Raw genomic sequence first — 26245 nt, forward strand, 5'->3', positions numbered from 1 at the left:
AGACTGGCAAGGAATGAGTGACCTAAATAAGACCACAAAAAAAATGCGACCATGACCCCCTTTGTAACAAAGAACACAGATGAACAAGGAAGACCCCAGGAAGAAGCACACAAGGGCCAAACAAAATGCCACAACCAAACCCCAACACGCATCCACAGTAAGAAAACTGCAGTAAAATGTCACCTCATAACATCCTGACACAGGAACATTTACCTCATAACATTCACTCCCCCCAATGTACCTCGTAACATGGTGAAGGTGGGGCCCCTTGACTGACTCAAGCATGGGTTGGGCATGCATATGTTCGAGCAGTAACATCAAAGTATTGATGTTACTTCTGCACCGTTTCGCACGCTGTCTGGCGTCTCCGAAAGAGATGCCAGACAGCATAAACTCACCTGCAGAACGTAGGCACGAACATATGACGACACAATGTAGCCAAGAAGATTCCGGGAGCACTGGCAGTGGAATAAGGCTAGAGACGCACATGCAGGAGAATAGTAGGGTAGAGGCGAAGGAGGTGCCCCACACCCAAACGCAGGGAAAAACCCAGCGTCCTCCCCATAGCGACAATCCAGAACACCCCCAGTAGCTACGGGTCACGGACTGGAGAATTGAGAGGACCGAGAAGCGAAGCACCCGAGAGAAATGACGCAAAACACCAGCACTTGTGCACACCGCCCATATCAAAACAAACTCCCATGGCACATGTGCAGGACACGAGGTCCGAACCACACAACCCGTTCAGCGGGAAGGCGCCAACTAGGAATAGATAAAGAAAACGAGCAGTGCCGAGACAGAGCACGGAGAGAAGATACAATTACAAAAGAACGAGATAGGACCGAAAACCGAGAAGAAGCACGGAAGAGGACCATCGAGCCCTAGAGAGGACTGGAGGGAAGCCACACCGGAAGGCGACATACATTCCAATAATACTGGAAGAAGCTAAAATCTTCCTGAAACTTCGAGAACATATAGAAGCAAGCACAAAGAAAGCACAAAAGTGAGAAAAGAATTGGCATCTAACCCGAAGTTGGTGCAAAACACAGTTGATCGGAGTAAGTCCCTGATAATTTTTGGCTGCAAAGAAAAGGAGATAACATCTAGGTCAGAAAGAGCTGTAGAAGAAGCAAAAGTAGTAGATAAAATTGTTGGCCTCGTGGAAGGTCTTACAACCATAGAGAATGTGTGCGACTACAGGAGAATAGGCAGATATGTAATAGGGAAAGATCGACCTTTGAGGATCACCCTAAATGGTGCCAAACAGATGGAAGAAGTACTAAGGAATGCTAGAAAATTACAAAGTGATGAGGATAGGAAAGTGTGGTCATTAAGACGAGATCTTTCAAAAGAAGATAGGGAGAAGCTGAAACTGAACCTCGCCGAGGCAAAACGTTTAAATGAGAGTAGGAATGAAGAAGAAATCAATTCTTTTTTCTACAAAGTGATAGGGGTAGGCAGACCAGTAAAGTGGTACATAAAAGGCAAACCAACAAAATCATTAGAGAGAGGGGGAGTGAAAAATAAGAAGAGAGGGAACAGGTTCCTGAAGATTGCATACACCAACATAGATGGAATAAGATCGAAGATACTGGAGTTAAGTGATGTAATACAGCTGCAGACACCAGACATTGTTGGAACAAGTTCCAAAGTACTCACGGAGAAAAAACTTGAAGATCTTATTTTAAATGAGGTCATATTCCCATGGGGCTACTCAATTTGGAGACGGGACAAAAATTAGGAAAGTCGGTGGCGTTGCTGTGCTGGTAAAAGAACACCTAAAGGTGAAGGAAATAATGACTGCCAATCCACAAGAAGTTGACATAATAGCACTAGAGATCTGCCATGAGGATGATAAACTAATGATCATAAATAGTCCACTGCCAAGCAGCACATGGTCAAAGGAGGAGCTAGATAGTAAACGAGAAGGTCTTACAACAATAATTAGAGAGATCATAGCGAGAGCGGATAACGATAGATTACGACTGTTGATAGTCGGCGACTTCAACTTGAAATCCATAGACTGGGAAGCATATGAAGCTAAAACAGAAGATTTTTGGACCTATAAATTTGTAGACCTCATCCTGGAAACATTCTTGTATCAACATGTTAAACAAGCTACGAGGATGAGGGAAGGGCACGTTCCCTCCATGCTAGATTTGATATTTACCAGGAAGGAGGAAGAAATATTTGACATTCAGAACCTTAATCCCTTGGGTAAAAGTGACCATGTCTTTTTGGGAATAAAGTATGCAATGCATTATAATCTGGAAGAAAATAAGAAGGTTGATGCAATTGAAAAACCTGACTTTAGGAGAGGACGATATGGCAACCTTAGAAAAATTTTTAGTGAGTATAATTGGACAGACTTGTTGCTAGGCAAGGAAGTGAATGAGATGCATGTCAAGTTTTGTGAAATATATGATGGAGGCACAAAATTTTTTAAACCAAAACAGAGATGCAGAACTAGGAAAGAGGATTGGTTCAACAGAAATTGCGAGAGGGCCAGAGACCAAACGACACAAAAATGGAATCAACACAGGAAGAGGCCGAACCCCCAAACATACCAGCGATACAAACATGCGAGAAACAACTACACGGCAGTGAGGAGAGAGGCAGAAAAAAATTTTGAAAAAGGGATTGCGGACAAATGTAAAACAGAACCAGATCTATTCTATAAATTCATAAACAAATTGCAGGTAAAGGATAATATTCAGAGGTTGAAAATGGGAAATAGATTCACGGAAAATGAAAAGGAAATGGGTGAAACATTAAACGAAAAGTTCCAAAGTGTGTTTGTACAAAATGAGTTCTTCAGGGAACCAGACACAATAAGAATTCCAGAGAACAACATAGAGCACATAGAGGTGTCTAGAGACGAAGTGGAAAAAACGCTAAAGGGGCTCAGTAAGAACAAAGCAGTTGGTTCAGATGGAGTTTCACCATGGGTTCTGAGAGAATGTGCACCTGAGCTCAGCATTCCATTTCAACTGATTTTTCAGGCATCCCTTTTACAGGAGTTGTAGCTGATGTGTGGAAAAAGGCTAACATAGTTCCAATCTACAAAAGTGAAAGCAGAGAAGACCCCCTTAATTATAGACCTGTATCATTGACATGTGTAATAGTCAAAATATTGGAAAAAATATTTAAAACTAAATGGGTAGAACACCTGGAGAGAAATGATATAATATCAGACAGACAGTATCGTTTTCGATCTGGAAGATCCTGTGTATCGAATTTACTTAGTTTCTATGATCGAGCAACAGAGATATTACAGGAAAGAGATGGTTGGGTTGACTGCATCTATCTGGACCTAAAAAAAGGCTTTCGACAGAGTTCCGCATAAGAGGTTGTTCTGGAAACTGGAAAATATTGGAGGGGTGACAGGTAAGCTTCTAACATGGATGACAAATTTACTGACTGATAGAAAAATGAGGGCAGTGATCAGAGGCAATGTATCGGACTGGAGAAATGTCACAAGTGGAGTACGACAGGGTTCAGTTCTTGCACCAGTGATGTTTATTGTCTACATAAATGATCTAGCAGTTGGTATACAGAATTATATGAACATGTTTGCTGATGATGCTAAGATAATAGGAAGGATAAGAAACTTAGATGATTGTCATGCCCTTCAAGATGACCTGGACAAAATAAGTATATGGAGCACCACTTGGCAAATGGAATTTAATGTTAATAAATGCCATGTTATGGAATGTGGAATAGGAGAACAAAGACCCCACACAACCTATATATTATGTGAAAAATCTTTAAAGAATTCTGATAAAGAAAGAGATCTAGGGGTGGTTCTAGATAGAAAACTATCACCTGAGGACCACATAAAGAATATTGTGCGAGGAGCCTATCTTGAGGTTATCTTGAGATGATTTCGGGGCTTTAGTGTCCCCGCGGCCCGGTCCTCGACCAGGCCTCCACCCCCAGGAAGCAGCCCGTGACAGCTGACTAACTCCCAGGTACCTATTTTACTGCTAGGTAACAGGGGCATAGGGTGAAAGGAACTCTGCCCATTGTTTCTCGCCGGCCCCTGGGATCGAACTCGGGACCACAGGATCACAAGTACAGGGTGCTGTCCGCTCGGCCGACCGGGGAGGTCGGCCTATGCCACGCTTTTAACATCAGAATTGCTTTTAAATACATGGATGGCGATATACTAAAGAAATTGTTCACGACTTTTGTTAGGCCGAAGCTAGAATATGCAGCGGTTGTGTGGTGCCCATAACTTAAGAAGCACATCAACAAACTGGAAAAGGTGCAAAGACATGCTACTAAGTGGTTCCCAGAACTGAAGGGCAAGAGCTACGAGGAGAGGTTAGAGGCAATAAATATGCCAAAACTAGAAGACAGAAGAAAAAGAGGTGATATGATCACTACATACAAAATAGTAACAGGACTTGATAAAATCGATAGGGAAGATTTCCTGAGACCTGGAACTTTAAGAACAAAAGGTCATAGATTTAAACTAGCTAAACACAGATGCTGAAGAAATATAAGAAAATTCACTTTCGCAAACAAAGTGGTAGATGGTTGGAACAAGTTAGGTGAGAAGGTGGTGGAGGTCAAGACCGTCAGTAGTTTCAAAGCGTTATATGACAAAGAGTGCTGGGAAGACGGGACACCACAAGCATAGCTCTCATCCTGTAACTACATGTAGGTAATTACACTTAAGTAATTACAAAGCATGAAGGCACTTAAAGGCACATAAATGCACAGTCACACCCGCAAGCAAAAGTTATGCAGAACCCCGAGAAGAGGGGAACACGATGGAGAAGTCCCGTCCCAAGGAAGAAGGGTGAAGAAACGGAGAGAAGTACCCACCGACAGAACGGACCCGATGGACCGAAGGGACAAAGAACCGAGCCCGGGGAGGGGCTCGGTTCACCCAACAACTCGTACGAAGAGGGGGGAAAGAAAAAACCCTACTCCTCGTAACCGCAAGCCCCACACAGAGGGTAGAAAAGCCGGCGGCACCCAACGGTACCTGAGGCCCCCCAAGTCATCCCCTCTCCAGCCCCGGAAACCCACACGGCAGGTCCCGGGGCCGAGCCGGTCCCCCAAAGCCCCAGCCTCACAAGAAAAAGCCGGGGCAGCCGGAAAAGTACAGTACAACCTCGATTCAACGTACTGTATGGGACCAACCCCAGTGCGTTGGAGCATTGGATGCATTGCAAGAGGTGACCTTCAGGAGGCGTTTGCGTCAGTGTTTTTTTTTTCTTGTACACAATAAAAATGCATTATCATATTATATACTGTACCTATATATTATTACTTTATTAAAAAATACTGTCTTACATGTGTTACTTTTCTTATTGTTGGAGTTATGTCCATCTTGAAGTCTCATGGAGTTGTGAATGCTGTACAGTAAATACTTACTGTAGTGTATTATACCGTTCACACTGTGTTGATTAAGTAGTTCTGCTGAATGTTGAGTACTACAATAAAGTTTATGAAAGCTATTGTACACTAAAATTACTGCAACTTTAATTTTAACACTATGTACACACTTAAATTTAACACTAGTTCTAACTGTTCATGCCACACACATTGTTTTTAAATGTTTGCATCAGCTTTGCTTGTGCTCGTGCTGGGTACAGCTGTGCTCGTACTGGGTACGGCTGTTCTCGTGCAGGGTACGGCTGAGCTCGTGCTGGGTACTGCTGTGCTCAAGCAGATGTACGGCTGTGCTCGTGTTGGGTACGGCTGTGCTCGTGATGGGTACAGCTGTGCTCATGCTGGGTACGGCTGTGCTCGAGCTGGGTACAGCTGTTCTCGTTTGGGTACGGCTGTTCTCGTGCTGGGTACGGCTGTTCTCGTTTGGGTACGGCTGTTCTCGTGCTGGGTACGGCTGTTCTCGTGCTGGGTACGGCTGTTCTCGTGTTGGGTACAGCTGTTCTCGTGTTGGGTACGGCTGTGCTCATGCTGGGTACAGCTGTGCTTATGCTGGGTACGCCTGTGCTTGTGCTGGGTACAGCTGTTCTAGTGTTGGGTACAGCTGTGCTCGTGCTGGGTACGGCTGTGCTCGTGCTGGGTACGAATGTTCTCATGTTGGGTACGGCTGTTCTCGTGCTGGGTATGGTTGTGCTCGTGCTGGGTACGACTGTGCTCTTGCTGGGTACGGTTGTTCTCGTGTTGGGTACGGCTGTTCTCGTGTTGGGTACGGCTGTTCTCGTGTTGGGTACGGATGTGCTTGTGTTGGGTACGGTTGTTCTCGTGTTGGGTACGGCTGTTCTCGTGTTGGGTATGGCTGTTCTCGTGTTGGGTACGGCTGTTCTCGTGTTGGGTACGGATGTGCTCGTGTTGGGTACGGTTGTTCTTGTGTTGGGTACAGCTGTGCTCGTGTTGGGTACGGATGTGCTCGTGTTGGGTACAGCTGTGCTCGTGCTGGGTACGGCTGTTCTCGTGCTGGGTATGGCTGTGCTCGTGCTGGGTACGGCTGTGCTCGTGCTGGGTACGGCTGTTCTCGTGCTGGGTACGGTTGTGCTCGTGCTGGGTACGGTTGTTCTCGTGTTGGGTACGGTTGTTCTCGTGTTGGGTACGGATGTTCTCGTGCTGGGTACGGTTGTGCTCGTGCTGGGTACGGTTGTTCTCGTGTTGGGTACGGATGTTCTCGTGTTGGATACGGCTGTTCTCATGCTGGGTACGAATGTTCTCATGTTGGGTACGGCTGTGCTCGTGCTGGGTACGGCTGTTCTCATGTTGGGTACGGATGTGCTCGTGCTGGGTACGGATGTGCTCGTGCTGGGTACGGTTGTTCTCGTGCTGGGTACGGCTGTTCTCGTGCTGGGTACGGATGTTCTCGTGCTGGGTACGGTTGTTCTCGTGCTGGGTACGGTTGTTCTCGTGCTGGGTACGGCTGTGCTCGTGCTGGGTACGGCTGTGCTCGTGCTGGGTACGGCTGTGCTCGTGCTGGTTGATTTTCTGCAATAAGTTCTTGCAAAATATTGTTTCATTTTTGGCATTAATAAGACACTATTAGTAAGCCCCTGAGACATTTTGTTGTATAACAATACAGCTGTAGTCAAAAAATGGTAAATTCCACAATTATTCTTCCACCGGCGATTAAATACTGTACGTCAATCACAGACAAAGGTAAGGGCACTGGGTGCATACTGTACATACGCAGACTAAGTCTTTACACCCTACAGTAGGCTGGTGTTTAAGCCTGATCCAGTAACATGAATTTCTCTCAAATATTGGATTTACATCAAATTATATATTTTTGGGTTATATATTTAGTTTAGCAACATTATTACGATAATAAGAGCTATAAAAATACTTAATTTAGAACTGATTTATCAATTTTATCATTTCGAAGCCGTAGGTCACTGAACTATAGCGATGAAATCAAACAAAACAAGCATGGTGTTGTGTTCACACGGATTAGACCTGTTCACTCGTGCTGGACTTGTGAGCCACCAATAACACGAATAATATCTCAAATAGCAGATATCTATCATATTACAGCATATTTTTGGTTTTATTTAGTTTAGTTAAATTAGAATAATAAAGAGTTATTAAAACACCAGTTTTAGAAATTATTTATTAATCTGAAACTATCAAAGTCATTGGTCACTGAACTATGATGACACGTGAAAGTGAGTGAAACCTCACTGTAAAGTCAGGTTTACAGTTCAGTATTCCCTTATCTGTCCACCCTCACTCATCTTGTTTCATCAGAAGAAAATGTATATAAGAATATTTCAACACATTAGCTAGTTATTCACGCTTCAGCCTTTAAAGTAATTTACAAAGATACGCGAGCCACAAATCGGCGAACGAAAATCATTGAAACTCTGTCGTTCACTTGTGTGGACCGGTGGGCTGGTGTTTGGTTAATATGTTTTACTTTTTGTGTGGACCACTCTGGCTTGTGTTTGGTTCATATGGTTCACTTGTTGTGTGGACCACTCTGGCTTGTGTTTGGTTCATATGGTTCACTTGTTGTGTGGACCACTCTGGCTTGTGTTTGGTTCATATGGTTCACTTGTTGTGTGGACCACTCTGGCTTGTGTTTGGTTCATATGGTTCACTTGTTGTGTGGTCCACTTGTGTGATCCAACTTGTCATATGAAGGAATTATTAATTGTAGATAGAATGAGACAGTTTTCCACCACTCTGTGAACTCTGCCTCAACATCGTAAGCTTGTGGACGACTTGTACAGTTCATTTCTGTGGTCCACTTGTGTGACTGAACTTGTCATATGAGCGAATTATTAATTGTAATCTGTGATAGAATGAGAAAGTTTTCCACCAGTCTGTGAACTTTGTCTCGACGAACAATAGTTCGGGGAACCATTGTCCATCGAACCGGGTGAGTAAATCCGGCCTGAAAAGTGTGCGAACTAGCCGGAGATTCGTTGAACCGGGGTACGTTGAATTAAGGTTGTACTGTACTAAAGAAGGGAGCCCAGTGGCAGACTCATACAACACAGCTAGAGAAACAGGCTCGAATGCCTCAGTCGCTACTCCGGAAGGGGAATTCCCGAAGACCGCCAAATTCTCAAGACCATCGAAGCCCCGCCCCTACCCCGAACCCACAGACGGTAAGGATCCGGATGCAGCAAGGAAGGGGGAGGGGAAACAAACCAGACCTCAACAGGGGAAAGGCAAGGTGGCGCGCGAAAGGAAACAAAACCGAAGCAACCAACACCCCCATGCCCCATCACACCAACCAAAATAGAGCCGCCTCTGGGCTTCCGGGGAGCAAACAACGTAGCGCATTGCCACCATCTAAACTCAACGAGCAATGTCCGTGCTGTCTGTACCCGCATAGTCAGCATAAGACTGAGTAACCAAGTCACAAACAAGCAACAAAACGCGTAGAACTCCGGGCCAAAGGTGCCACCGACCCCACAGGCAGCAGAAGGAGGCAAAGACAGAGTGAGTCACCCTGAGACAAGGGGACAGAGCAACTCTTGAACTCGCACAAAGCGAAGGGGGGACTCCGGGGTCACATCGATTGGACCCATACATCCCAGTGGTGATTCCCAGGATCCTGAGATGGAACTCACGCTCAGGGAAACTCAGGCAGGGTACTGCTAACCGGCGCCCAAGTCTACCAAGCAACTTTCTAAGAACTGAACCCCCAGGATGTGTACACTCACAGGGCCCGAGCAGGGGAAACCACCGGAAAAAGGAAGAGTACTCAGTACGCAAGGGGCAAAAACCAAGGCAGACCCCCACACCAGGCAGACAAACAAAAAAAAAAAGAAAACCCCGCAAGAGAACAGCGTACCCAGGCGGAACAGAGCCGGTCGCTATGAGTGGTGAAAACAAGCTGCGCAGTACCCTGTGCCCCTACCAGTGCAAACTGACCCTTACCCTAAGGTGAACAAGGGAGACAGAACACCCTACCACACAGAGGGCAGCTGAAAACCAAGCAGTAAATGGCGTAGCAGAGGCAGAATCCAAGGAACCTGAGTACTGGATAAACACTCCCGGGTCACGCACCACCTAGAAGACACACTAGGTACACCACACTAGTCACCCCACACACTAGGTAAGAGTGCTGCAACCACTGAGCCAGAGCGCACGACCATTGCCTATAGCATCAGCCTCAAAACTGACGGGTGGATGACCGTCGTGGAGGTCTGGGGCTCCCCATTCCCCCTCCCAGGAAGGGGGAGCTGTGCAGACAGCGGTGCGGCGACGTGTGACGTCATGCTCATTTGCTCGTTTCCTTTTGGGGAGTTCTATAAACTTGCTCAACTTTTTGTAGCAATTTTCACCAGAATAGGGTTTGTTTTGGGACATTTACCTTTCTGGATGCCTGACCCAGTCGATCACAGACATAGAATGCTTCCAACCACACGGGGGTTTCTACAGGCCATTGCTCCCCATGCCTCTCTGGTTTGTGTCTGGTTTGGACTTTGGAAACCCTCTGAGGGAGGGTTTCCAAAGTCTGACATTAGCATATCAGCCAGGAAAACTCCAGGGAGCCGAAGGAGCTCCCCCCAAAAAACCAGCGTTGAATGTAATGAAACGCCATTTTCTGGGCGAGTCCCGGAGGCTCCCCGGAACTATCCCAGGCTGATATGCTAATGTCAGACTTTGGCATCAGTCATGTGTATGGAGTTCTTAGGCCTACCGGGGACCACGGCCAGAACCGGGCCCCCTCAGAGAGGCAAGGGGAGCAATGGCCTATAGAAGCCCCCGTGTGATTGGAAGCATTCTATGTCTGCCATCGACCGGAACAGGCACCCAGAAAGGTAAACGCCTCAAAACAAACCCCTATTCTGGTTAAAATTGCTACCAAAAACCGAACTAGTGGATAGAACTCCAAAACCGAAAACAAGGAAACTAGTGTGACGTCACACACCTCCGCGCCGCTGTCTGCGCAGCTCCCCCCTCCCTGGGAGGGGGAAGGGGGAGCCCCAGACCCCCCGCGCCGGCTACCCACACCTCAGTTCTTGAGGCTGGATGTCAAAAACGCGAAAAACCGTCGACCGGAGGGAGGGAGGAATGCCGGGGAGCCTCCGGGACTCACCCAGAAAATGGCGTTTCATTACATTCAACGCTAGTTTTCTGGGGGGAGCCCCGTCGGCTCCCCAGAGCTAACTACCCACAGACAGAAAAAAGAGGGACTTACCCGGGAGGCGGTCGTCGCTCACTCCTCAACTCGAAGCCGAGACAACTGGCTGCAACCGCCGACCCAAAGCAACACAGGTCCGACGAGGCCCAGGGACATTCACAAGGTAACGAGCAGCCAGGACCCTGTTCGACCGCCAAAATCCCCGCGCCCGAATATCAGACCAAGACATATTCCCAAAGACGGCAGCAAGAGCCGCGAACTTACGAACGTCATGGGCACGGGAATAGACCGCAGGCTGGCTGGACTTAATAACCCTGCAGACGACCTGAGAGACCCGAACTCGCGAAAAAGGAAGAAGGGAAACCGGATCAACCCACAGCGCGTCCCCGGACACAGAAGCTGTGGCGCACAAATAACGGCGAAGCGCCGCAACCGGACACAAAACATGATGCACCCCCGCCCTGACCAACCACGCATCAACCACCCATGGACCCCTCCGGAACGCAGCAGTCTCATTCTTCGCCAGAAAAGAAGGAGACGGCTGCAAACGAACAATACAATCACCACGACCAAAAGAGCACCGATCACCACGACCCCTGCGCAGGAGGAGAGCATGAAGCTCCCCTACCCAACCCCCAGAGGCCAAAGCCAACAAGAAAAGTGCCTTGGAAAAATAATCCTGGACCGAAGGGGCCACAACGAAACGAGGAGATGAAAGGAAAGCGAGCACTCTGTCCAAAGACCAGGACGGCTCAGCCGACGCATGAGCAGGCCAGAGGTGAAACAATGCACGAGACAGCTTGCGAAACGGCGCAGACGTAACATCGATACCGAAAGCAAGCTGAAGCGGCTCCGCAAGCGCCGCACGATATGAAGCGACAGTGTTAGGCATAAGATGACGGTCCTGAAACAACCACGAGAGGAAGGACAAGACCACCCGAACAGACAAGGAACTAACACAACAAAGACGCAAAAAGAAACGGAAGGACCGCCAGGAAACTTTATACTGCCGCCGAGAAGAAGCCCTCAGGTGGGACACCAACAAGGAGGCCACCTGATCACCATAGAGATGATGAGAGACTCGAGTCAAAAAACCATACGCAAAGACTCGAGGAGAAGATCGAACTAGCTACGTGACGTACCGGCCCGATCTGCTGAAAGAGGCGGAGCCGCGGGAAAACCCTCGGATTCAGACACCGAGCAACCAGCGCCTGAAACCAAGGCTGGGCCGGCCACCAAGGGGCCAGAAGGACAACTCTCCCCTGGTAAGTCTCTAAGCGACTCAGGACCTGGAGTAACAGCCGAACCGGGGGGAAGAGGTACAGGAACCCCCACCTCGACCAGTCTAGCCGAAAGGCATCGACCCCGACGGCCTCGCGATCGGGGAAGGGCGCCGCATAAACGGGAAGACGCCTCGACCACGCACGACGCAAAGAGGTCCACTTCGGGGCGCCCGAACGTCTGGCAAAGCCAACAGAAGGACTCGTCGTCGACCGTCCACTCCGTGGAGAGGAGAACGAAGCGAGACAGGGCGTCGGCCAAGACGTTGGACACGCCCCGTACGTGAACCGCCAGGAGAGCCAAACCCCGAGAACTCAGCAGACGAATCACCCGAAGCGACCAACCCCAAAGAGACAAGGACCGCATCGAACCCCAGCGGTTCAGGCAATGAACCACCGGAGAGCAGTCCGAATGGAGTCGAATCGTCGATCCGCGGGCCACCCGAATCCTCCCCAGAGCAAACCACACTGCCGCGAACTCCCGCACCGTGCTGTGAGCTCGCCGGAAGGACGGATCCCAACGCCCCTGGCCGGCCTGGTGAGCACTGGTCACAAAACCCCAGCCGAGAGACGACGCATCCGTGTACACATCGAGCGAGGGCTCGGGTAGGCGCCAAGGCACTGAACCCCGAAAAATCCGAAGAGGAAGCCGGTGACGCAGCAACCGACGCAAGGCCCCCGGGGGTCGAACTCTGCGATCGCGAGAGGCGGAAGGGGGAACCCCGAAGGAACCAGAACAGCCGTCGAAGCCAAACCCGACCCGGCGGGTAGACCACCAACGCAAAGTTCAGGCTCCCGCACAGCCCCTCGAGTAACCGCCGGGTGACCCTAGGACCCTCCAGAAATAGACGAAGGCGGGACCGCAGCCACAGGAGAGACTCCGGAGGGAGAGACAAGGAGGCGGTTCGAGAGTCCCAAACGAGACCCAGCCAAGTCCGAACCTGAGAGGGAACCAGATGGGACTTCCTCCAGTTCACCAAGAACCCGAACTCGGCGAGCTGGGAAAGAACCAAATCCCTGGCTAGCAAGCAAGCTGACTGGCTGGGAGCCCAAACCAGCCAGTCGTCGAGGTAGGCCAACACCCAAACACCTAGGAGACGCAAACGAGCCACCACAACCCGTGTAAGGCGCGTGAACACGCGAGGTGCCAGGTTCAACCCGAACGGGAGACAACGAAAATGGTAACTCAGATGCCCCACAACAAAACCGAGCCAGTCCCTGAACCGTGGATGAATCGGGACATGCCAATAAGCGTCCCAGAGGTCCAGGGACATCATCCAAACTCCCGGCTCCAAGAGGAGCCGAACCTGAGACAGCGTAGTCATCCGAAAGGAGGGGCAATGAACCCAGGGGTTCAGACGGGACAAGTCCAGAATGAACCGCAGGTCCGCGCAGTCCCGTTTCGGAACCGGAAACAGACGGGAAACCCATCTGAGGGACGACATCGTTTCGACAACGCCCAAGCGTACCCACTCCAAGACGACTCGACAGAGCGCAGGGGAAGAAACCTGCCCTGCCAGCCCCGATCCCCCAAAGGTGGGAGGGGCCACCCAACGCCACCGCAGGCCGCGAGACACGACCCGAAAGGCCCACGAATCGTGGGACCAGGCGCTGGCGAACAGTGCAAGCCGCCCCCCCATCGCCCTGTCAAGGGGGCAAACCGCGAAAGGGCCGGCGACCCTTACGAGACCCAGAACCCCGCACAGCGCGAACACCGCGCCGACCAGACGAGGGAGGGTCCGCAGGAGGAGCCAACCCCGAACCTGACACCAGAGGCCTACCATGACGAGAGGAACCCCGAGCCCTGGTACGACCTTTCCGGGAAGACCCACCCCGGGACCCCCGGAAAACCAACAAGTCCGACATCGGACGACATGCCGCCGATGCAGCCTGAATAAACTGCGCCACGGCTGACTCCCCAAACAGAAGAGGACAAAAAGGTGAAGAACACCTAAGAGCCAGAGCCCAAGCAGATTCCACGGAGGAACCCAGCACCCCCTGCCGACACGCGAGACGGGAAGCATAAAACAGGGAAACCGCATCCCGCAAAATCGGCGTGAACAGCTTCAACAAGGCAGCCGACGAACGCGCAGCCGAGGACAAGGTGCCGGACCCCGGGACGGACCCAAGCGTCCCCACATCCTCCACGAGCCAATCCGAAGACAGCTCCAGGAGGGAAAAGAACCGCAAGGCCGAAGTCAAAAGGCCCCGGGCGCGCAAGTCCTCCGCAACGAGCGCCGCCGAAAGGGAAAGAACCTGCACATGGAGCTGAATAAAGCCCACATCGCGGGGAAGGGCAGGGGCAAACAAGCACTCATTCAGGTACTCAAGTTCGCCTCCCAGGAAAACCTGAAGCACCGTGGAAGCTTCCCGCCACTCCAGCGTGCGGGAACGACAGAAGGAATGCCAGGAATCCAGACCAAACAAGGGGCAGTCTGCTAGCCAGGGTGACTCCGGAACCTCGTAACGGAGCCAGAAAGGGAACGAAGTCCCAAACCTGAACGTGGACAGATCCATATCCGAGGCATAATCCGGGTCACGCAGGAGGTAAGCTGCAAAGGCCGCTCGCACCACACCAGGTTGGATGCGATAAGCCGAAAACCTCCGGAAGGACGGAACCGACGTACCCGGGGGAACACGGAACCGAACCCGGGGAGGGGCCGACACCAAATCCAACTCGTACGCAGAGGGGGGAAAAGAAAACCCCACTCCTTGTAACAATAAGCCCCGCTCAGAGGGAAGAAAAACCCAGGCGGGGTCCAGTGGGGCCCAAGGCCCCCAAGTCAGCCCCTCCCCAGCCTCGAGGTACTTCACCACAGGACCCGAGGCCGAGTCCTAAGCCCCGACCCCACAAGACAAGGAAGGAGCAGCCGGAAAAGCTGGAGGAAGGGGGGCCCACTGGTCAGACCCTGAAGCTTCGGCCGGGAGACAAGACTCAAATGCCTCTGCCGCCCCCCGGAAGGGGCACCCCCCGAAGCTGCCCGAGTCTCGAGATCAAGTAACCCCTGCTCCGACCCCGAAACCCTCAGATGCTTCGGGGCCGGAAGCAGGAGGGGGGGGGGGACCAGAACGAACAGAAGGGGAAGGACGAGGAGGTGTGGACTGAACCAGGATCGAAGCGACCCCCACCCCCAAGTCCGGGTCTCGAAAAGCAAAGCGGGGCAGCCCCGGGGCATCCGGGTGAGCAACCAACCGAGCGCGTTGCAACAGACGAAACCTAGACTGCAATGCATGCGCCGCCTGTACCCGAATAGAATCATCAGAGGATTGGGTAAATTGAGTCACAAGCAAGCAGCAACACTCACAGGACTCAGGGTCGAAAGTATCACCGACCCAACAGGCAGCGTGGCAGAGGCAAAAACAATGAGGGTCACCCTGAGACAAGGGGACCGAGCAACCCCTCAAACTCGCACACAGCGAGTGGGGACTCCGGGGTCACATCCATCGGACCCACGCGCCCCCTAGGGGATTCCCAGGGTCCTGAACGTTTACTTTAAGAGGACTCGCGCTCGGGTAGTCCCAGGCAGGGTGCTGCAAACCGGCGCCCAAAACTACCAAGCAAACTTCTAAAGCTGAACCCCAGGGACGTGTACACTCACGGGGACCTAGCAGGGGGCGCCACCGAGGAGAACAGTGGAAGGGCAAAAACAAACTGAATAAAATGACAGAACCCCCCACCAGGCAAAAACAAAAAGAAAAACAAAACCCCGCAAGAGGACAGCGAACCCCAAGGAACAGAGCCGGCCGCGATGTCGGGAAATACAAGCTGTGCAGCACCCTGCACCCCTACCAGTGCAAACTGCCTCTTACCTGCCGATAACAAGGGAGAACAGAACACCCAAGAGCCCAACAGGCGGCCGAAAAACCGAAAGGTAAAACGGACCAGCAGAGGCAGACCCCGAGGAGCCTGTGGAAGGTGGCCCCAAGGGCAGTACTTACAGGGCACCTAGGGAAGGCAGCCCTAGGCGCATGCAGCCCGAGTACTGAAGATAACTCCTGGCTCTTGCACCCACAAAACCAACACCACACGCAAAGCACAGTGCAGTAGCGACACCGGAGCCAGAGCACACGACCATCACCTATTGCATCAGCCTCAAGAACTGAGGTGTGGGTAGCCGGCGCGGAGGGTCTGGGGCTCACCCTTCCCCCTCCCGGGGAGGGGGGAGCTGCGCAGACAGCGGCGCGGAGGTGTGTGACGTCACACTAGTTTGCTTGTTTTCGGTTGGGGAGTTCTATCCACTAGTTCGGTTTTTGGTAGCAATTTTAACCAGAATAGGGGTTTGTTTTGAGGCGCTTACCTTTCTGGGTGCCTGTTCCGGTCAATGGCAGACATAGAATGCTTCCAACCACACGGGGGCTTCTATAGGCCATTGCTCCCCTTGCCTCTCTGAGGGGGCCCGGTTCTGGCCGTGGTCCCCGGTAGGCCTAAGAACTCCATACACATGACTGATGCCAAAGTCTGACATTAGCATATCAGCCGTGGATAGCTCCTCGGAGCCGACGGGGCTCCCCCCAGAAAAAGCTACAAAACTCTAAGGAACTCCGGGTCGAAGGTGTCACCGACCCAGCAGGCAGCATGACAAAGGAATAAACGGTGAAGATCCCCCTAGAGACAAGGTGTCCCTCAAACTCGCACAAGGCGAGGGAGGATCCAGGGGGTCACATCCAACAGATCCAGGTGTCTAGTGGGGTTTGCCAGGGTCCTGAGACGGAACTCACATTCAGGGATGCCCAGGCAGGGTACTGTTAACCGGCACTCAAAATTACACACAAACTGCTAAAGTTGCCCCCCCCCCTCCCTTTCCCAGGGGACATGTACACTCACAGGGGTGAGTATAGCCTAGCAGGGGGACCACCAAGATACAAGCGGGTGAGACCAAAACCAAGATGCACGCACACACCCCACCAGGCTTGAAAATAATAACAGTCTATTTGACCAAACTCTCACAAGTCAAGCCAGGCCTCGAGCCAGACTTGGGGAGTAGAACTCCCAGAACCCCGTCAAGCAGATATCATGCAAGCAGGTAAAGGGGTTTCAATAGGCCACTGCTCCTCTTGCCTCTCTAAAGGAGCCAGGTTCTGGCTTGTGATCCCCGGTTGGCCTAGATCTCCATGCGCATTAACTGATGCTAGGGGTCTAATACATTCATATCAGCCCGGTTAGTTCCGGGGAGCTGAAGGGGCTTTCCCCAGAAATACAGTTGAATTTTACTTGAGTGTGCAGCCAAAAAATTTGTAAAGTCTTGGAATGGATTATACTAGAATTTTAAATCAATAGTACAGCTATTTACAAACCCAAACTTTTATCAATCACATGTAATAACAGGCATTAAAAATGTACAGATTAAATATTTTTTACCAGCTAGATAAGGTTGAAATTTAAACATGTAAAAATAAATTGAGGTTTCAAATAATATTTACTGAAGTTTCACTTAAAACATTTGCATAATATAATTATAAAACTTAAACACTGGCATAATACTTACTTTGGCCATTGTCGGGGGGGGCCATGACCAGCAGGTCTGTAAGCTGACTTAGAATGTCTTCCGTGTAACCAAGAATATGGGTTTTGAGGCAACGTACTATGCGAGAGAACAAATAACTCGTTCTACTACGTACCTAATAGAGACAATTTTAAGTAGAGTCAAATTATTGATATTCTAAATGACTACAAAAAGTATAATAAATATTAAACATAAATTTATCGACATCTTATAACTGATATCTAATTGAATGTCTTCATGTAAATAGAATATGCGCAAGTGCCACTTTTGCTATTAACTCTGATACAGAAAATATACAATTTTGGTCACAAATGTTTTTAAATGAAAGGATGCCTTGGAATATATTTTTTAAATAAACAAATATATGACTCATACAAATTTCTCCTCCATTTTCTGTAACTACTGAATCTTATATGATATGTCCATGACCTTATTAACTACAACTATACACACAAACACACTGGGTAATCAATCAACTTTCAACATGTTTTAGCCCATTTTTTCACATGATAACTTTATTTCTAATTTATTTTACACCATTTCTCTCTAAGGTACTTCAATATTTTACTTTCTATTCTTATGTATTATAAAACAAGATGACCTACAAAATATTTTTAAGTATAAACAAAACTTGTTTATTTATATCGACATAAATGTGTGTCTCAACACTTCATTGCAAATTACAATTACTAGAAAAAATCTCAGTTCAGCAACATTACAGTCAGCCACATGCTTTACGAATACTTTTTTTTCCAAAAATGCATGTTATCTGATTTGGGTTAGTTAAAGTGGGGAAGGCAGTCTGAATAAAAAAACCAGCGTGTAATGTAATGAAATGCCATATTCTGGGTGAATCCCAGAGGCTCCCTGGAGCTATCGAACTAATATTAGCTATGTTAGTCTGGGACTTCAATAGCAAGGCATTCTGCCTACCGGGAACCACGAGCCAGAACCTGGCCCCCGTCAGAGAGGCGCAAGGAGCAATGGCCCAAAGGAAAACCCCCGTTTTTGTGAGAATTCCATCTGCCATCGACCGAGGTTAAGCACCCAGAAAGATAGGCATCCAAAAAAAAAACCCACCTGGTAAATAATTACAACCTAAGACCGAACAGACTCAGCACTCCCCACAAAAGAAACAAGGAAACAAGCAAAAGAAACATGTCATCAACCCGGCACGCTGCTCCACTCCCCACTGGGGAAGGGGTGCCCCAGATGTTGCACCCGCAGCCCACTCCTCAGTGGGAGTAGGCTCCTCAGACAGAGCTAATGAAAACGAAACCGGAGGTTGGGAGTGTGCCAGGGAGCCTCCGGGGATCATCCAGAAAATGGTGTTTCATTACATTTAACGCTAGTTTTCTGTAGGGAGCCTCGTTCGCTCCCTGGAGCTACATACCCAGAGATAAATAAAAGAGGGACTTACCCGGGAGGCGGCAGCTCAGTGTGACTCGACTCGAAGACGAGACAAGTGGCAGCATCAGGTGGCCGAAGGCCACAAAAAACAACTTAGACCCGGAACATTCACAAAATAATGGGCAGCCAGGACCCTGTTAGACCTCCAAAACCCCTGCGCCTGAATGTCAGCCCAGGACATGTTCCCAAATATAGCGGCCAGAGCAGCATACTTATGACCATCATGGGTACGAGGGTAAACTGCAGGCTAGCTACACTTAATGAACCCGCAGACAACCCGAGAGATCCAAGCCCTGGAACAGGGAACAAGAAAACGGATCAACCCAGAGCGCATCCCTGGCCACAGAAGCCAAAGCACTGCAACGGCAACGGGTAGGCAAACCAGTAAAGTGGTACATAAAGGCAAACCAACAAAATCAATAGAGAGAGGGGGAGTGAAGAATAAGGAGAGGGGAAACAAGTTCCTGAAGATTGCATACACCAACATAGATGGAGTGAGATCGAAGATACTGGAGTTAAGTGATGTAATACAGCTGCAGACACCAGACATTGTTGCACTCACGGAGACAAAACTTGAAGATGTAATTTTAAATGAGGTCATATTCCCAAGGGGCTGCTCAATTTGGAGACGGGACAGAAAAATTAGGAAAGGCGGTGGCGTTGCTGTGCTGGTAAAAGAACACCTAAAGGTGAAGGAAATAATGACTGCCAATCCACAAGAAGTTGACATAATAGCACTAGAGATCTGCTATGAGGATGATAAACTAATGATGATAAATGCATATAGTCCACCGCCAAGCAGCACATGGTCAAAGGAGGAGCTAGATAGTAAACGTGAAGGTCTTATAACAATAATGAGAGAGATTATAGCGAGAGCGGATAACGATAGATCACGACTGTTGATAGTCGGTGACTTCAACTTGAAATCCATAGACTGGGAAGCATATGAAGCTAAAACAGAAGATTTTTGGACCTGTAAATTTGTAGACCTCATCCTGGAAACATTCTTGTATCAACATGTTAAACAAGCTACGAGGATGAGGGAAGGGGACGTTCCCTCCATGCTAGATTTGATATTTACCAGGAAGGAGGAAGAGATATTTGACATTCAGTACCTTCCTCCCTTGGGTAAAAGTGACCATGTCTTTTTGGGAATAAAGTATGCAATGCGTTATAAGCTGGAAGAAAATAAGGAGGTTGAAGCAGTTGAAAAACCAGACTTCAGGAGAGGACATTATGGTGACCTTAGAAATTTTTTTAGTGAGTATAATTGGACAGACTTGATGCTAGGTAAGGAAGTGAATGAGATGTATGGCAAGTTTTGTGAAATATATGATAAAGGCACAAAAAAATTTATACCAAAACAGAGATGCAGAACTAGGAAACAGGATTGGTTCAATAGAAATTGCGAGAGGGCTAGAGACCGAAAGACACAAAAATGGAATCAATACAGGAAGAGGCCGAACCCCCAAACATACCAGCGATACAAAGATGCGAGAAACAACTACACGGCAGTGAGGAGAGAGGCAGAAAGAAATTTTGAAAAAGGGATTGCGGACAAATGTAAAACAGAACCAGGTCTATTCTATAAATTCATAAACAACAAATTGCAGGTAAAGGATAATATTCAGAGGTTGAAAATGGGAAACAGATTCACGGAAGATGAAAAGGAAATGTGTGAAACACTAAACGAAAAGTTCCAAAGTGTGTTTGTACAAAATGAAATCTTTAGGGAACCAGATACAATAAGAATTCCAGAGAACAACATAGAACACATAGAGGTGTCTAGAGACGAAGTGGAAAAAATGCTCAAGGAGCTCGGTAAGAACAAAGCAGTTGGCCCAGATGGCGTTTCACCATGGGTTCTGAGAGAATGTGCATCTGAGCTCAGCATTCCACTTCACCTGATCTTTCAGGCATCCCTGTGTACAGGAATCGTAGCAGACGGGTGGAAACAGGCTAACATAGTTCCAATCTACAAAAGTGGCAGCAGGGAAGACCCCCTCAATTATAGACCTGTATCATTGACAAGTGTAATAGTGAAAGTATTGGAAAAACTAATCAAAACTAAATGGGTAGAACACCTAGAGAGAAATGATATAATATCAGACAGACAGTATGGTTTTCGATCTGGAAGATCCTGTGTATCGAATTTACTCAGTTTCTATGATCGAGCCACAGAGATATTACAGGAAAGAGATGGTTGGGTTGACTGCATCTATCTGGACCTAAAAAAGGCTTTTGACAGAGTTCCACATAAGAGGTTGTTCTGGAAACTGGAAAATATTGGAGGGGTGACAGGTAAGCTTCTATCATGGATGAAAAATTTTCTGACTGATAGAAAAATGAGGGCAGTAATCAGAGGCAATGTATCGGAATGGAGAAATGTCACAAGTGGAGTACCACAGGGTTCAGTTCTTGCACCAGTGATGTTTATTGTGTACATAAATGATCTACCAGTTGGTATACAGAATTATATGAACATGTTTGCTGATGATGCTAAGATAATAGGAAGGATAAGAAATTTAGATGACTGTCATGCCCTTCAAGAAGACCTGGACAAAATAAGTATATGGAGCACCACTTGGCAAATGGAATTTAATGTTAATAAATGTCATGTTATGGAATGTGGAATAGGAGAACATAGACCCCACACAACCTATATATTATGTGAGAAATCTTTAAAGAATTCTGATAAAGAAAGAGATCTAGGAGTGGTTCTAGATAGAAAACTATCACCTGAGGACCACATAAAGAATATTGTGCAAGGAGCCTATGCTATGCTTTCTAACTTCAGAATTGCATTTAAATACATGGATGGCGATATACTAAAGAAATTGTTCATGACTTTTGTTAGGCCAAAGCTAGAATATGCAGCTGTTGTGTGGTGCCCATATCTTAAGAAGCACATCAACAAACTGGAAAAGGTGCAAAGACATGCTACTAAGTGGCTCCCAGAACTGAAGGGCAAGAGCTACGAGGAGAGGTTAGAAGCATTAAATATGCCAAAACTAGAAGACAGAAGAAAAAGAGGTGATATGATCACTACATACAAAATAGTAACAGGAATTGATAAAATCGACAGGGAAGACTTCCCGAGACCTGGAATTTCAAGAACAAGAGGTCATAGATTTAAACTAGCTAAACACAGATGCCGAAGAAATATAAGAAAATTCACCTTCGCAAATAGAGTGGTAGACGGTTGGAACAAGTGAGAAGGTGGTGGAGGCCAAGACCGTCAGTAGTTTCAAAGCGTTATATGACAAAGAGTGCTGGGAAGACGGGACACCACGAGCGTAGCTCTCATCCTGTAACTACACTTAGGTAATTACATGATGCAACCATACCAAACCAACCGAGCATCAATAACCCACGGACCTCTGGAAGCACGCTGTCTCAGTCTTCTCCAGAAATGATGGAGACATCTGAAACCGAAAAAACTGTTCACCAGGACCAAACGAGCAGAAACCCCTGCGCCGGAGGAGAGCATGAAGCTCACCGACTCAACCCCAAGAAGCTAACACCAACAGAAATAAAGTCTTCTGAAAGCAGTCGTGGATTGAACGGGTTACCACAAACTGAGGAGAAGAGAGAAAGAACAGCACCTGTTCCAAGGACCAGGACGGCTCAGGCGGCGCATGAGCAGGAAGGAGGTGAAACAAAGCATGAGAAAGCTTACGGAACGGGACAAAAGTGATATCCACCTCGAACGCAAGCTGGAGCGGCTTCCCCAGCGCCACACGATAAGAGGCAACAGATTTAGGCATAAGATGACGGACTTGAAACAGCCAAGAAAGAAAGGACAAAACAATCCGAACAGAAACAGAAGACAACCTACGAAGACAGAGGAAATGGCAAAAGGAATGCCAAGAGACATGATACTGTCGCCAAGACGAAGACATCAGGTGGGACACCATTAACGAAGCCACTTGATCACCATACAAGTAATGATACACACATTTCAAAAAGACCAGAAGTGAAGAGCAGACGAGTAAATAGAAAAAGCCAGGTACTGGACCGGGTCGACTTGTTAGAGGAGGCAGAGCTGCAGAAAACCTCCCGGGTTTGGACACCAAGCAAGCAACGGCTGAAACCAAGGCTGGGCCAGCCACCATGGGGCCACACAGAGGACTCTCCCACGATAAGACTCAAACCGAGTCAGAACCTGAAGCAACAGCTGGACAGGAGGGGAGAGGTACAGGTAACCATGGAAAAAAAAAAAAAAGTCCACCAAGACGGTTCTGCAGTCGGGAAAGAGTGCCACATACATCAGGCGAGGCCGAGACCACGCCAATGCGAAGAGGTTCACTTTCAGGGGCTCGTACATCCAACAGAGACAACTGAAGGAGTTGGAGTCTATTCCGTGGACAGGGGGAATGAACTGAGACAGGCCGTCCTTGAGGATGTTGGACACTCCTCGGATGAGAACCAAACGAAGAGCTAAGCACTAAGAGAAGCGAACAGACGAGCTACACGAAGCAACCAGAGCCAAAGACCAAAGAGACCTCCTGTAATTACCTAAGTGTAGTTACAGAATAAGAGCTACGCTCGTGGTGTCCCGTCTCCCCAGCACTCTTTGTCATATAACGCTTTGAAATTACTGACAGTTTTGGCCTCCACCTTCTCACCTAACTAGTTCCAACTGTCTACCACTCTGTTTACAAAAGTGAATTTTCTTATATTTCTTCGACAGGTTTGTTTTGTTAGTTTAAATCTATGACTTTGTGTTCTTGAAGTTCCGGGTCTCAGGAATACTTCCATATCAATTTTATCGATTCCTGTTACTATTTTGTACGTAGTGATCATATCAGCTCTTTTTCTCCTATCTTCTACTTTTTGCATATTTAATGCCTCTAACCTCTCCTCGCAGCTCTTGTCTTTCAGTTCTGGGAGCCACTTAGTGGCATGTCTTAGTACCTTTTCCAGTTTGTTGATGTGCTTCTTAAGATATAGGCACCATACAACAGCTGCATATTCCAGCTTTGGTCTAACAAAAGTCTTGAATTTTTTTTTTAGCATTTCTCCATCCATGTATTTAAAAGCAATTCTGAAGTTAGAAAGTATAGCATAGGCTCCTCGCACAATGTTCTTAATATGGTCCTCAGGTGATACTTTTCTATCTAGAACCACACCTAGATCCCTTTCATTATCATAAGTCTTTAAAGATTTTCCACATAATATATAGGTTGTGTGGGGTCTATGTTCTCCAATTCCACATTCCATAACATGGCATTTATTCACATTAAATTCCATTTGCCAAGTGTTACTCCATATACTTATTTTGTCCAGGTCTTCTTGAAGGGCATGACAATCATCTAAGTTTCTTATCTTTCCTATTATCTTAGCATCATCAGCAAACATGTTCATATAATTCTGTATTCCAACTGGTTTATGTAGACATTTATGTAGACAATGAACATTACTGGTGCAAGAAATGAACCCTGTGGTACTCTGCTTGTGACATTCCTCCAATCCGATACCTCTGATTACAGCCCTCATTTTTCTGTCAGTCAAGAAATTTTTCATTCATGTTAGAAGCTTATCTGTCACCCCTCCAATATGTTCCAGTTTCCAGAACAACCTCTTATGTGGAACTCTGTCGAAAGCCTTTTTTAGGTCCAGATAGATGCAGTCAACCCAACCATCTCTTTCCTGTACAATCTCTGTGGCTCGATCATAGAAACTGAGTAAATTCATTACACAGGATCTTCCAAATCAAAAACCATACTGTCTGTCTGATATTATATTTTTTTTCCCAGGTGTTCTACCCATTTAGTTTTAATTATTTTTTCCAATATTTTGACAATTACACTTGTCAATGATACCGGTCTATAATTGAGGGGGTCTTCCCTGCTGCCACTTTTGTAGATTGGAACTATGTTAGCCTTTTTCCACACATTAGCTACAACTGTACACAGGGATGCCTGAAAAATCAGTTGAAGTGGAATGCTGAACTGAGGTGCACATTCTGACAGAACCCATGGTGAAACTCCTTCTGGACCAACTGCTTTGTTCTTACTTAGCTCCTTGTGCATTTTTTCCACTTTGTCTCTAGACACCTCTATGTGCTATTTGTTGTTTTCTGGAATTCTTATTTTGTCTGGTTCCCTGAAGATTTTATTTTGCACACACACTTTGGAACTTTTTGGTTAATGTTTCACCTATTTCCTTTTCATTTTCCGTGAATCTATTTCCCATTTTCAACCTCTGAATATTATCCTTTACCTGCAATTTGTTGTTTATGAATTTATTGAATAGACCTGGTTCTGATTTACATTTGTCCGCAATCCTATTTCCAAAATTTCTTTTTGCCTCTCTCCTCACTGCCGTGTAGTTGTTTCTCGAATCTTTGTATAGCTGGTATGTTTCGGGGTTTGGCCTCTTCCTATATTGATTCCATTTTTGTGTCTTTTGATCTCTGGCACTCTCGCAATTTCTGTTGAACCAATCCTGTTTCCTAGTTCTGCATCTATGCTTTGGTATAAATTTTTTTGTGCCTTTATCATATATTTCACAAAACTTGACATACTTCTCATTTACTTATGTCCTAACAGCAAGTCTTTCCAGTCAATTTCCTTAAAGAAATGTCTGAGTTCCCCATAATGATCTCTAATGAAATCAGGTTTTTCAACTGCTTCAACCTCATTTTCTTTCAGATTATAACAAATTGCATACTTTATTCCCAAAAAGGATATGGTCACTTTAACCCAAGGGAGGGAGGTACTGAATGTCAAATATCTCTTCCTCTTTCCTGATAAATATCAAATCCATCATGGAGGGAACATCCCCCTTCCCTGGCCACTCATCCTCGTAGTTTAACATATTGATACATGAATGTTTCCAGGAAGAGGTTCACAAATCTACACGTCCAAAAATCCTCTGTTCTAGCTTCATATGCCTCCCAGTCTATGGATTTCAAGTTGAAGTCGCCGACTACCAACAGTCGTGATCTATCTTTATCAGCTCTTGACTATAATTTCTCTCATTATTGTTATAAGACCCTCTCGTTTATTATCTAGCTCCTCCTTTGTCCATGTGCTGCCTGGCGGTGGATTATATGCATTTATGATCGTTAGTTTATCATCCTGATTGCATATCTCTAGTGCTATTATGTCAACTTCTCGTGGAATGGCAATCATTATTTCATTTACCTTTAGGTGTTCTTACACCAACACAGCAACGCCACCACCTTTCCTAATTTTTCTGTCCCGTTTCGAGACCGAGTAGCCCCTTGGGAATATGACCTTATTTCAAATATCATCTTCAAGTTTTGTCTTTGTGAGTGCAACAATGTCTGGTGTCTGCTGCTGTATTACAACACTTAACTCCAGTATCTTTGATCTCACTCCATCTATGTTGGTGTATGCAATCTTCAGGAACTTGTTCCCCCTCTTTTTATTCTTCACTCCCCCTCTCTCTCTAATGCTGTTGTTGGTTTGCCTTTATGTACCACTTTACTGGTCTGCCTACCCCCTATCATTTTGTAGAAAAAAGAATTGATTTCT

General features: G+C 47.4%; 1 protein-coding gene across 1 annotated transcript in view; it reads right to left on the minus strand.

The window, feature by feature from the left end:
* LOC123761798 (exportin-T) overlaps nucleotides 1-26245 on the minus strand; it is a 209248-nt gene that overhangs the window by 55549 nt on the left and 127454 nt on the right. The window contains 1 exon segment of the mRNA XM_045748017.2: nucleotides 17313-17445. Coding sequence (XP_045603973.2) covers nucleotides 17313-17445 — 133 coding nt within the window.

Source organism: Procambarus clarkii, chromosome 24, assembly GCF_040958095.1.
Source record: "Procambarus clarkii isolate CNS0578487 chromosome 24, FALCON_Pclarkii_2.0, whole genome shotgun sequence".
Classification (NCBI taxonomy): Eukaryota; Metazoa; Arthropoda; class Malacostraca; order Decapoda; family Cambaridae; genus Procambarus; species Procambarus clarkii.